The 12,515-nt window shown below is 37.2% G+C and overlaps 1 protein-coding gene across 5 annotated transcripts in view; it reads left to right on the forward strand.

Moving 5' to 3' along the window:
* ank1a (ankyrin 1, erythrocytic a) overlaps positions 1 to 12,515 on the forward strand; it is a 96,068-nt gene that overhangs the window by 56,631 nt on the left and 26,922 nt on the right. For 4 of the 5 annotated variants that reach the window (XM_058374371.1, XM_058374372.1, XM_058374374.1 and 1 more), the window contains exons 16-30: positions 84 to 182; positions 842 to 940; positions 1,719 to 1,916; positions 4,134 to 4,232; positions 5,233 to 5,331; positions 5,437 to 5,535; positions 5,861 to 5,953; positions 6,724 to 6,796; positions 6,915 to 6,935; positions 8,454 to 8,601; positions 8,794 to 8,872; positions 8,975 to 9,090; positions 9,764 to 9,988; positions 10,267 to 10,421; positions 10,563 to 10,774. In XM_058374371.1, coding sequence (XP_058230354.1) covers positions 84 to 182; positions 842 to 940; positions 1,719 to 1,916; positions 4,134 to 4,232; positions 5,233 to 5,331; positions 5,437 to 5,535; positions 5,861 to 5,953; positions 6,724 to 6,796; positions 6,915 to 6,935; positions 8,454 to 8,601; positions 8,794 to 8,872; positions 8,975 to 9,090; positions 9,764 to 9,988; positions 10,267 to 10,421; positions 10,563 to 10,774 — 1,815 coding nt within the window. The remainder of the gene's footprint in view (positions 1 to 83; positions 183 to 841; positions 941 to 1,718; positions 1,917 to 4,133; positions 4,233 to 5,232; positions 5,332 to 5,436; positions 5,536 to 5,860; positions 5,954 to 6,723; positions 6,797 to 6,914; positions 6,936 to 8,453; positions 8,602 to 8,793; positions 8,873 to 8,974; positions 9,091 to 9,763; positions 9,989 to 10,266; positions 10,422 to 10,562; positions 10,775 to 12,515) is intronic. The other variant, XM_058374373.1, reaches the window with a different exon arrangement.

Raw genomic sequence — 12,515 nt, forward strand, 5'->3', positions numbered from 1 at the left:
TGAAATCAATAAAACGATAAATAGAGCAATTTTTTTAACACATATATAATTTAACCTTTAATATCCTTTAATTATCTTTGTAGAAAGGCTTCACTCCTCTCCATATGGCAGCAAAATATGGAAAGGTGGATGTGGCAGAGTTGCTTCTAGAGAGAGGGGCAAACCCTAATGCTGCAGGAAAGGTATGTACACAGGATTCAGGAATCCTGGATAGATCCTTATTATTATTCCTACTGAATCTCATTGTTGATATAAATGCACAACACTTAAGCAAAGCAAATCTAGTGTACATCAGAAAGGACAAAAAAATCGATTTAATCTAATCTCAGGACTCTTTTAATAGAAATATCCCTATCAAGCGTGTGTTCGGACATTTTGACATTTTAATCTCAGATTTCCGTCTTGTACACCAGATCCCTATCTTTAGCAGAGGAGCAACAGCTTGCAGCTCAGTCACACTAATCGATGGGATAACAAACATAATGAACACCAATCCAAACATTCAGATTTATGTATCTCCATATTTGTCTTCTATAGCTAGTGTTCAGCTCTTTCTATCCAAAAGGCAATGGGAGAACTAGTGTAATAAACATAGCAACTGTTCACTTTTAAAATACTGTCATGGTTAATTCAGCATTCAGGATACACCACATTAAGTTTCAATGACTTCAGCAGGAAGTTGCACATTTATGTTTCGTCTCATGCTCAATCATTAGTGTGTACAGAGTTCCATCTGTTGCTGAGTTACAATATTAATGACCATGTTTTTTAAAAAACACGTAGATAAAAGCTTTGTTGTCTTTTCCTGTTGTTCTCATCATTTATTTATTTTCTCCTTCAGAATGGACTCACGCCATTGCATGTAGCTGTCCATCACAATAACCTGGATGTGGTTAACTTACTGGTTAGCAAGGGTGGATCTCCACACAGCGCAGCGAGAGTGAGCAGATCTTTACAATGAGAATCCAAAAACTCACAGAAAAAAGTTCACTCTTCTCAAGACTGTCCTTACTGATACTAACAGTGACACTGAAGACTTCCTGAAACGTCTCTCTACAGACAGCTTCAGCATTCGAACAGTGGAGTCTGAAAGTCTGAATCCACATACAAAACCATATTCATTTTCATTTAAAATTGGTAATAAAAATAAAGAATTTTTAAATATTTAAACCAGATAAAGTAAATGTAAATCTTCAATATTCAAGTTTCTAGCTCCCTATTTAAAAGTAAGCAAATTTATGATATTGACCATGTGAACTGCTTTGCACAAAATAATTCCTTTCCATTGAAGCAGATGTTCAAGTGACATTCCAGTGGATTTGATACATCATGCATCATCAGGTTTTTCAAACTATTGGAGTCCATGACCACTTTCAATGCACTGCCATTATAGTTAACGGGGAATACTACATACTAGGAAATTCATTTCTAAATCACGTTATCGATAATGATATAAATAAATTAAATTAACAAATGTTTATGTTTTCTAAATTCTTTAGGATGCAAAATTGAGACATTTTTATTGAACTGGGACTTTTGTACCTCACTGTATCCTTGTTGAATCTCTTTGTTAATGTCTATTAGTCTTATTATGTAGGAGCATCTGCATTACCACAGAAATGATAACATATTAGTATGAGCATATTCATATACCTGTTTTTCATCAAACCATAATGTCATACTAGATTCATTAATAGAGACTGTTCTCTTTACCCTAGAATGGCTACACTCCCCTTCACATTGCCTCCAAGCAGAACCAGTTGGAGGTGGCCAACAGTCTGCTGCAGCACGGAGCCTCTGCCAATGCTGAATCCTTACAGGGAATCACACCACTGCACTTGGCTTCCCAGGAAGGTCAAGCTGACATGGTCTCACTGCTCATTTCCAAGCAGGCCAATGTCAACCTGGGCAACAAGGTAAGCACACTTCACTCCTTTCATTTTTTTTAATGAAATGTAGTCCTCTAAAAGGTTCCATTAAATCAGTATCCCACCCTGTACTTATGTGTGAAATCATAAGATTGAGGGTGATGTGGTTGAAGTTTATTGGATTTCATAAGATTTCATAAGTCATAAGAAGAGATACAAACCCTAACTTCACCCCTAACCTTAACTCTAACTTTCATATTTTCATTCTTTTCCATACTTGCAGCTGTTCCAGATTCTCCAAGATGCTCAGTAAATCTTACCAACCGATTTCCCTATAAAACTGTGCAAAGTGTACATGAGATTATTGATGCATTTGTACAAGGGTTCAAGGCATCTTTGCTTTACAGCATGACCTTTGCACAAAACTGTACATTAGTATTGCATATACACACTATATGGCCAAAAGTTTGTGGACACCTGACCACTAGCGTAGCCAGGAATCACAATGTGGGTTGGCCAGGAAAAAATTGGGTGGGCCTAGCCTAAAATGCATCTTTTATCAATAATCTCATCAGTAATAAACCAACACAACTACACCTGCTTGAATGCAAACCACTATTTAATCAGAGCATAAGCCTGTATGTCATCGTAAGCAGTGTTAAGAACATAACGATAAGAACAGCATGGGCACAGCGGCCACACCACACACACGTGCGCGCATCTGACAGACGCGCCGCAACACCATTATCAAATCAGCAGGACAGTATGTAAACTGTCCGATATATGGCTCAACGGCCATATAAACCACATGAAATGAACAACAATGACTATACAACTACATAGTAGGAAAATGTAGATTGGCTTACTTGTACACGCTGGAGAATAAAGTGCTGCTGGTGATGGAGTAAAAGGTGAATGAACACTAGCAGAGCTCCTTACTACTCGAGCTTGATGGCTCCTGAACATCGGAATGCTCTTTCTCCTCTGGCTGCACACAACGTCTTTTTGACACAAACTTTAGTAAGTTGCTCTGTTTCATTTTAGTTTAATGTGCAACTAAACTTCGGTGACCCTCTGTGAAACGTGCTCGGTGTGGAGGGAGAGGGGCGGCATGAGCGTAGAGACGTTTCATTCTTCCTCGTAGCCGGAGGGCGCTCTCGCGCAGAAAGTAACAAAATTGACTCATAGATGTAACGTATGACGTGCCAAAAAAACTAATAGGGACAAAAGCATGTATAAAGGCATCCAGCGGTCGCTGTAATCAAAGCAATCTGCTCTGTTGTAAGCAACTGATCTGGTGGGCTTGACTGGCAGGGCCCACCCAGGCCCACCCAGGCCCACCCATAGCTACGTGACTGCTCAAGTGTCCGGCACTGAGCCCTGACTCTTTGGGATGAACTGAAATGGGGACTGCACCCCAGACCTCCTCACCTGACATCAGTGTGGTGCATAAGCATTTAATATAAATTCTACATTTATACATTTATCCAGAATAAAGCAAGCCACAGCTGATAGTGGCTGGAACAAGAAACCTTGAGAGTAACACATCTTCATCTCGATGGATATAAAATACCTTGTATATGTTAAAATTTGTGTAGTTATAATTGTGTAACCCAGAGATTGATACTAATTTTAAGTATTTTGTATATCAACTGATGAAGACTTAAACGCAAAACCCTATTAATTGCAGTCCTAATTCAACCTAATTCAATGGTTTCTAATTGGTACCATCCATAGTAATCTCAGGCATCTCTAGGCTGTCCATGTGGCAACATCCTCTGCAGCAAAGAGCCACCTCCATGTGACAAAGTAGGGCATTAGGATGGATCAGGCAGGTCCGGAGAGCAGAAGGGGTCAATATCACTGGGATCTCAGGAGTAGCATGTGTGGTTTGACAGTGAGAAAGAGAGAGAGAGAGAGAGAGAGAGAGAGAAAACAGATTATTAGTTTGTTTATTGTCACATGATTGTGCATTGAAGTGAATATGTGACAACTAAACATCCCAGTTCACCATGAACCCTCCAGAACTGCTCCTTTACAAATCCCGGCATAACCACGCTCAAAAATCTAGTGTAAAGCCTTAGTGGAGGTTATTATAATAGCAATGTAGGGAATAAATATGAATGGGTGTTATAGTCAGATGTCCACTAACTTTTGGCCATTGTAGTGTGTCATGTATATACATGCATTGTGCATTTGTTCACTGTCTTATTCTAGTAAGTAAAAATTAAAAAGTGTGGGAATGTATGCTTTATCTTTCCTCAGAGTGGCCTGACCCCACTTCACCTTGTTGCTCAAGAGGGCCATGTGGGCATTGCTGACATCCTAGTGAAACATGGAGCATCTGTATATGCTGCCACACGGGTGAGATGTCATGCTATTGTCACTGGTATTGATTGAAGACTTTAAAGACTTGGTATTGTTTTTTTATTTGTTCTGTGTGATACTGTACTTAAAAATATAAATGAGTTCCAGTCTTAGTTTAGCTTATATAAAGCTTTATTATTTATAAGACAGATCAAAGTAGTCTGTATGTCAATAGCTCTGGTGTATAAGATTAATTCCCTGATAGCAAGAATGTTGGTCATGAGATAGTCCTGGCAGTCACATCCACAATGCAGACTTGTGCCAAGTTCGCTCTAAGCATCTGTTAATAGCTGAACACTTTGTCAGCAGACTTAGAACACATATGGGCCACATAAAACTATTTGCCAAACTGTATTAGAAAAAAACACAGTTAAAGATTTTGTTTATATCAGTATATTAAACCTTTTATATAATATTATTGCCACTGTGTTGATTCAGGCTATTATGTTCACTTTTACTGTTTTCCATCTGGAAGTTCTGCCTATCTGAATGTCTACAAAGATTTCTGAAAGTGTTGTTTTCACTGAATACATCAGAAAAATTGGCCTCAGAACATGATATGGTTGCAAAAAACTTTACCATCAGCCAGTTAATGAACATTACAATCCAGCTCACTGTTCAACAAGCATAACAGTGATAAATAATGGTTTTCTCCTATATTTGCTTAAATAATCCAATATATATATATATATACATATATATATATACAGTGGACCAGAAACAGCTCTGGGCCAACAATATTTTTTGTTAACGTGGGCCAGTTCTAAATCTGTTTTGGCACAGATCCAAAAAGCAGATCAGTTCCAGTATTAGGCAAATGTGCAGAAATACACCAGGCCAGCTCTGCTGTACTCTGTGGATCTATCGTGAATGCAGCACAAAAGCATTTGCTGTTAATATGGTGCAGTGTACATATTTTGTCTGGGTTCTGTCCATTGTGTCTATCTCTGCACTTGTTTTTTTTTCCAATAATGGCTTAAATGTTGTGTCCTTTCAGATGGGCTACACTCCACTTCATGTGGCTTGTCATTATGGCAACATTAAAATGGTTAAGTTCCTCCTGCAGCAGCAGGCAAATGTCAACAGCAAGACAAGGGTAAACAGGAATAAGATATTTCTGGTCTATTTTCAAGAATCATTTCCTACATATTCATGTTTGTGATTCAGTAGCAGTAATGACTGTGTGTCCTGTTTTCTTAAGGCGGGATATACACCCCTTCATCAGGCTGCCCAACAGGGCCACACTGACATTGTGACCTTGCTTCTGAAACATGGTGCACAACCAAATGAAATTACTACCGTAAGAGCACTTTTCATTTTATTTCCAGGTCTCTAGCACATTTTTTTATACAGTACAGCCTGCTTTACATTTTTCAATCAGATATACACTGTAAAGAACAATAGAAACTCATAGAGATTCAGTATATTCAATGATTTATGTTGTATTAACAGTAGTAGTAGTAGTAATGTAGTAGTATTCAAATGTTCGACTTGCTAATTCAGTTAGCATCAAACCCAGTTTTGTATTCAGAATTTAGAAAGTTATTTCGAGCCAAATGGATTTTCTGTATTTAATAGAGCTACAAAATGTATTTATTTAAAGATAAATTTTGTTTTTCCAACAGAATGGCACTTCTGCACTGGCCATTGCTAAACGTCTGGGCTATATTTCTGTCATTGATGTCCTTAAACTGATTACAGAAGAAACAGTGACTATGGTGAGTAACCAGCATCTAGTTTAGTGCACAGTTTATTCACGATGTTAGAGGTAATAATAAATAAAGAACTAAATTGATTTTTACTAAGCATGCCTGTAAAAAAGTGTTTTTAAGAATCTTATTTATAATGAAGTATCTTGAAATATATGTAAATTGTAGACAAGCTGCAAATAGCCTATATTCAATATTTTTAAGGAAATTTCAAGTAAATTGTTACCTGAAGTAAGAGGATTTTCAAGAGGAGTCAGTTAAAAAATGCTAGTTTGCATTGCACCATCATGATCATCAGCCAGTCACATGACTGTCCATGTTCAATATCACTTGTTATCTAATTGTGCACATTTACTAACAATCATCCAAACTTGGACTTCTGTGTGAAGTCTCACTACATCTGAAAAGCTTCTGATCACCGCCTGTTATTCTGATTGATTCGAGATCTGTTTGTTTACGCAGTCTAGTTCATGTGTCTACATCAATCGTATCACCTCTTGATAATTTGGGCATTTTGCCTTCACGGTTGTTTTCTAATAGAAAACAAAATCTGAACTTGTATTCATCCATCTGCCACCATGACTCTAAGGCTTCCTGCTGAAATGGTAGCTACACTATTTTAATGAATACGACATTCAAAAACGATTCGTTGGGGGGGCTGGGGTGTTTCCTAAAAAAAAAGCACACACAAAATATTTTGACCTGTAATTACCTTTATCACCAAAGGAATAATTATAAAAGCATCCAAGCTTTAATCAAATCAAATATCTGCTTTCCAGTCGACCACTGAAAAACATCGAATGAGTTTTCCTGAGACAGTCGATGAGATCCTGGATGTGTCCGAGGATGAAGGTAAAGCGAAACATTTCCATCTGTTATTTCTGGGAATACAAGTTTTCTTTGAACTGAAGGGCAAGAAAACATCCAGTGTGCAATTTTTCAAAAATTGTGCTCCTTTTGCTTTTCCTAGGAGTTGCACAGCTAACGCTAGGTATGAATGTCTGTTATCTTTCTGTTCTGTGTGCAGTGACCATGAATCTTTACACCAAAACAAAACAAACTTGTTCTCACTCACCTTCTCACAAAAGTGACAGTGGTGATGGGTGTATCATCAGCATGTGACCATTAATAACCATGTCGGTACCTGTAGCACTAACAGAACACTAACTGAACACTAACCTACCAGTAACCTGCTAGTTCTCCTGCTCAGTCTTGCTCTAGATACCATGTGAAAGATGAAGAATGTTTCTTCACCTTAAGATGTAGTAAACGTTCACAAAACATCACCAGCATGTTCTTGTCTTTCGGAGAGTTGGATTATTGGGTGATTTATTGGGAAATTAACTATAAATATAGGAGGAAGACTTCATTTTCCATTATATATAATATTTTATAGTAAGAATAGCAAATGTTACATAATATTTCCTAACCATATATCTGTTGCGAACCATTCTTTAACGCGTTGCATTCTTGAACACGACTGCAGATTTATAGGAAGACAAATTTTAGACGTTTATATAAAAATGTATATTTCTATGTAACAAGCAGATCATTTTCTTCGGATTATCTTAGAGCTCAGGTAAGTGGGTCAGATTTAAAGAGCAATTTAAACAACGTAGCACGTTATTTAATGTGTGTTTGTTCAATACAAAAAATGTGCTTAGATGTGTGAGACCATATCCTTTCTAGAGAGTATATGCCAAAAACAAATATGACTCTATAATGACTATATAAATGCCTTGATGTAAATTTAGCATTTCTTTACATTCATATGATGTTGAGTCTCTTGAATGGTTGTAGAGATTGTAGAGAAAATGGCCTGAAAACACTGTTCACGTTAAAATGATCCTGAAAATGATCTTTGTCACAGTGCTACCAGAAGTCAGTAATCTATAAAGATGATCTTCAATATTCAATCTGAATTATAGATTGGATTTGATATGCATCGCACTTAAGGCAATATTCATGCAAAATAAACTGCATGAAAAGGAGGCACATTGTTTTGGGTCTCTAACAAGAACATTACAAAACATTCCATCACTGTCCCGTGTTTAGGAATATAAGGCCTCATTTATGAAACAGAGGTATGTGAAAGTCTGGAAATGCAAGGTTTTGTAGCTTGTAGCTAATTTTCTGTATGAATTTCTGAATACATATTCATATGTTAATAGAAAATTGCTATAAATATAGAAATATATAAACGCAGATTAATAAGTAGGCGATTGATTTAGATTAATATCATATGATATGGACACATCTGTGATCTTTAAAAAAAAAAAAATCCACGTAAAGAATATACTCAAAAAGGTTTTCACGAATGAGGCCGCTTGTGTTTGTGTTGTGTTTGCGTTGTGTTTGCGTTGTGTTTGCGTGTCTCTCACCTTACAATGATTCTTCCATTCTTACTCACTCTTCTGATCCGAGATGTGGTGACTCATAATTTTTCACACCTCATACTATTATTATTACGGTTTGTCTTCCCTTTTTTCCCTCCTTTCCCACGCGGCAGGCGAGGAGCTACTGGGAACAGAGATTGCCAGGTATTTGAGGACGGACGGCATGAGGGACCATGATGACGATTTCCTTTCCTCCAGGACAGGCACAGAGTATGAGAGAGAGGGCTGCAATAATGTTGTTGGAAGTTATTCAAATGTGATGTAAGACGCAGGTGTAAGAGCGCAAACAGAGAATTAGGAATAGATAGACAACAGATATTGAGTTAATGTCCTGATTTTTTAAAAACGATAAAGACTTGAGAGCGAAGTCACATTGGATAGGCTAGTAGAAAAAGAGTCAAGACACCTAATTTACAGCTACATAAATGTACCTTCTTTTTTTTTGCTCAACAGAAACTACTCACCTGCTGTACCGAGGATCCCCTGTGTCTCTCCTGAAAACGTCATGCTGAAAGAACATGACATGGAGCAGGTGCACATGAACATATCCATTCCACACTTGTTCCTGTACTTTTTATCATCTCTTGACCACAAAATTACAAAAGTTCATTATTTTCTTATTTCGTTATAACAGCAGCACACTCCTATCCCAATGCCCAAAGAGTATGATGATGACTCTCTGATTCCCAGCAGTCCAGCCACAGAGACCTCAGATAATGTCAGTCCAGTGGCCAGCCCCATCCATACTGGGCAAGTGCAGATAAAACATTGCTTTACTGAACTAGAATATTTAGAGTTCATTTCTTACCATTTCTGTGTTTTCCATGTGTATTTCAATTAATATTTATTTAAATACTTTTATTTATTATACTACTAATACTAACACTAATATTTACTATAACATTTAGATACTAGACACCATCTTAATGGATTCCATTTTATCAATTAGATAACAGAAAATAGACTTTATGTAAGAATAACTGACACTGGAGACTCCTTAAATGTTAAATAAACATCCTCAGTTTTTTTAGTTTTAGATCACGTGGAGCGTGGGTTATACATGTTTCTGTGAATTAGCTGTTAATACAAAAACAATAAAATATTATGAACACAATAATACAACCTGTGAGTTGTTTTACAGACATTTTATTCTCAGACCGCTGGACTGCAAAATTTGTCATAATTCTGATTTGCAAAAGCAGATTTTTTTCTGAATGTGCTAAGAAAAGTCTTAAGGTTTTAGTATTTATAAACCTGTGTCCTCACCTTATCTTAACAATCTTAATTTATGTTTCATATGTAGTGGTTCATTCATTTACACTGCTGTTATCTTTATATAAAAAGGGCAATACAAAATATTTTAATGCCTATTTGTTTGAGGTATAACTTCATATTAAATAGTGTTTGTTTTGTGGATTTACAGCTTCTTGGTGAGCTTCATGGTGGATGCACGAGGTGGTTCAATGAGAGGAAGCAGACACAATGGTCTGCGTGTTATCATACCACCACGAACATGTGCAGCCCCAACACGTATCACCTGCCGCCTGGTGAAGCCTCAGAAGCTCTCCACTCCACCTCCCCTGGTGGAGGGTGAGGGTTTAGCTAGTCGGATCATCTCACTGGGTCCAGCTGGCATGCAGTTTTTGGGGTAAGAAAAAGATCCTGACCGACCTTCCCAAAAGATTTTGTGGAAAGATGGCATGTAAATGTTTTTGGCTACAGTACTAAGATTAGATGTAATTAGTAGCAGCATTTCTTCATTTTTGAATTCTCACTTTCAATCCCAGTTATTCATCAAGTGATGAAGCCCCATATTTGAGTAGAGAAAAGTTGTACATAATGCAGGCTTATTACTAATGAATATTACTTTAGAAAAATGTGCAGAGCTATAACTGCGACGTAACTAACAAAACTTTGTTTTTTCAGACCAGTGATTGTGGAGATCCCTCATTTTGCAGCACTCGGTCGGGGAGACAGGGAACTGGTGGTCTTAAGGAGCGAGAATGGCTCCGTCTGGAAGGAGCATCGGAACCGTTATGGTGATGAAGTTTTGGAGACTATCCTCAATGGCATGGATGAAGGTTTGCACACAGTTTTGTGTTTATATCTAATGTTATGGAACATTTAATTCATTGTTTAATGAGGCAATTGTTCTTTATTAACAGTTTTCTAGTTTATCTATGGGAGGATTATTAAGTATTATTTCTCTATTATTTGTCTAGATTTAGAAAGCCAGGAGGAGCTTGGGAAGAAGCGTATCAGGCGCATCATCTCCACTGATTTCCCTCTCTACTTTGCTGTGGTCTCCCGAATCCAACAAGAGAGCGACTTGATTGGCCCCGAGGGCGGACGTCTGACCAGTAAAATTCTGCCACAGGTTCAGGCCAGTTTCCCTGAGACGTCCGTCACCAAGCGGGTTCGCCTTGGACTGCAGGTGAGCTTGGATGAGGAGGATCAAGAAGAGTTAGGACTTTTGTCACCATAACACAACACTGATTGATATTTTATTCATCATTCTATCACATGCATACCATTCCTTCATTGCAAATAAAATTATACTGAGTTGGGAAAACAATTAACCTTTGAATTGTTACAACCTGAAATATGACCATAGTTATTTCATCAGGCTGGTTTTGTAGAGGTTCGATATCGGTATGTACGTTGTGCCATGAGAAGTATGGTGTATTGGTTGAGTTAAATAAGAATGTCAAACTGAAAGAAGGCATGAAGTACAGCACTTATGAATGTCAGACATTAGACTGCATGTAATGTCTATTTGGCTCTGCTAAGGCTTACAAATGATATGACTGCATTCACTGCAACATGTAATAAAATGCTGAAATGATGGGCAGCTATTCAGAATTGCAAATATCTACATAGCCACAAATACTTTAAGCCTTTGTATCAATTGCAATAACTATACAGGTATGGCCAAAAGTTTGTGCACACCGGAGCAAATCACGCTCATATATTATTTATGAACATCCCATTCCACTCAAATCACGTCTTCATGGAGCTTTCTTTGTGCACACGAGCATTTCCTTGCTTGAATACCTCCTAGTTCTAGTGAAGAGAAATCATAATGCTTAGAGCATACAAAGACATTCTGTATAATTGTGTGCTTGAACGTTTAGAGAAGAACCACAGATAGGTATAATGGTCAGGTGTCACAAACTTTTGGTCACTGTTCCTGCTTTGATGGACTAGAAGAGATTTACACATTATTGCCTTATTGCCTTATCGAGTTGAATGATGGATGATTTTTTTTTTCAGCATGTCAGAATGGCTTTTGAGGAAAGTAAGAGTAAGTGCACAAAGATGGACTAAGGCGGTTTTTAATTGTAGGTTTAATAACTGAAATGTGCCTTTGTGATAACCATGATTAAGCTTTTGATACCACTGATGCTGGATAAAGATAGATTTTGTTAGTTTACCCTCAGTCATTAATTTCTTACAAGATTCAGACTTTTCACAAGTATATAATTACACAGGGTTAGGGTTAGATCAATCTTCCTGCTTCTATAACAGGCTCATACCAAAGTTTTATACATTTTTATGACCAGTTGAACTGTGCACTTTGCATTATTTCCTTTTACTTGTAAACTATCCAAAAACAGTACAGCTTAAACAAATGTAGTTAAGACTGTGCTTTGTAAATAGATCCATGGATGACACACGACTCACATTTTTCATTCTTTAGCACATAAACCGGGATCTGTATAACAGGGTAAAATCTTTCTTTCTACGATGTGAATGAAGCATTATAATGAGGTTTGTTTAAATGAAAATGTTTTGTAACAATTTCTTTTTATAATAAATATTCCCATCTGACCAGTTCATTTGTGTCTTGTTTGCTGTTCAGTTGTTCTCTTAATTATCATCACTACTGAGAATGTATTCAAATTTTCTCTGTCTTTTCCTTCTGCTTCATCCCATATTTTGTCCCATTTGACTTCTCTTACCCATTCTGGCTTCTCCACCAATTATTATTTCATCTGTTATTGCATCTCCAAAATGGGCAATATAATTTCTTAATTTTTTAATTATATGCCTTTGTGCACATTTATCCCTTCCCTATGTTCTGTTTGTCTCACTGCCATTTGCATTCCTTTTTCTTTCACAACACGTTATATTTCTCTTTTATCCGTTACACACATCTCTGAATGCCATTCCCT

This window comes from Hemibagrus wyckioides, linkage group LG22 (genome assembly GCF_019097595.1).
Source record: "Hemibagrus wyckioides isolate EC202008001 linkage group LG22, SWU_Hwy_1.0, whole genome shotgun sequence".
NCBI classification, from domain to species: Eukaryota; Metazoa; Chordata; class Actinopteri; order Siluriformes; family Bagridae; genus Hemibagrus; species Hemibagrus wyckioides.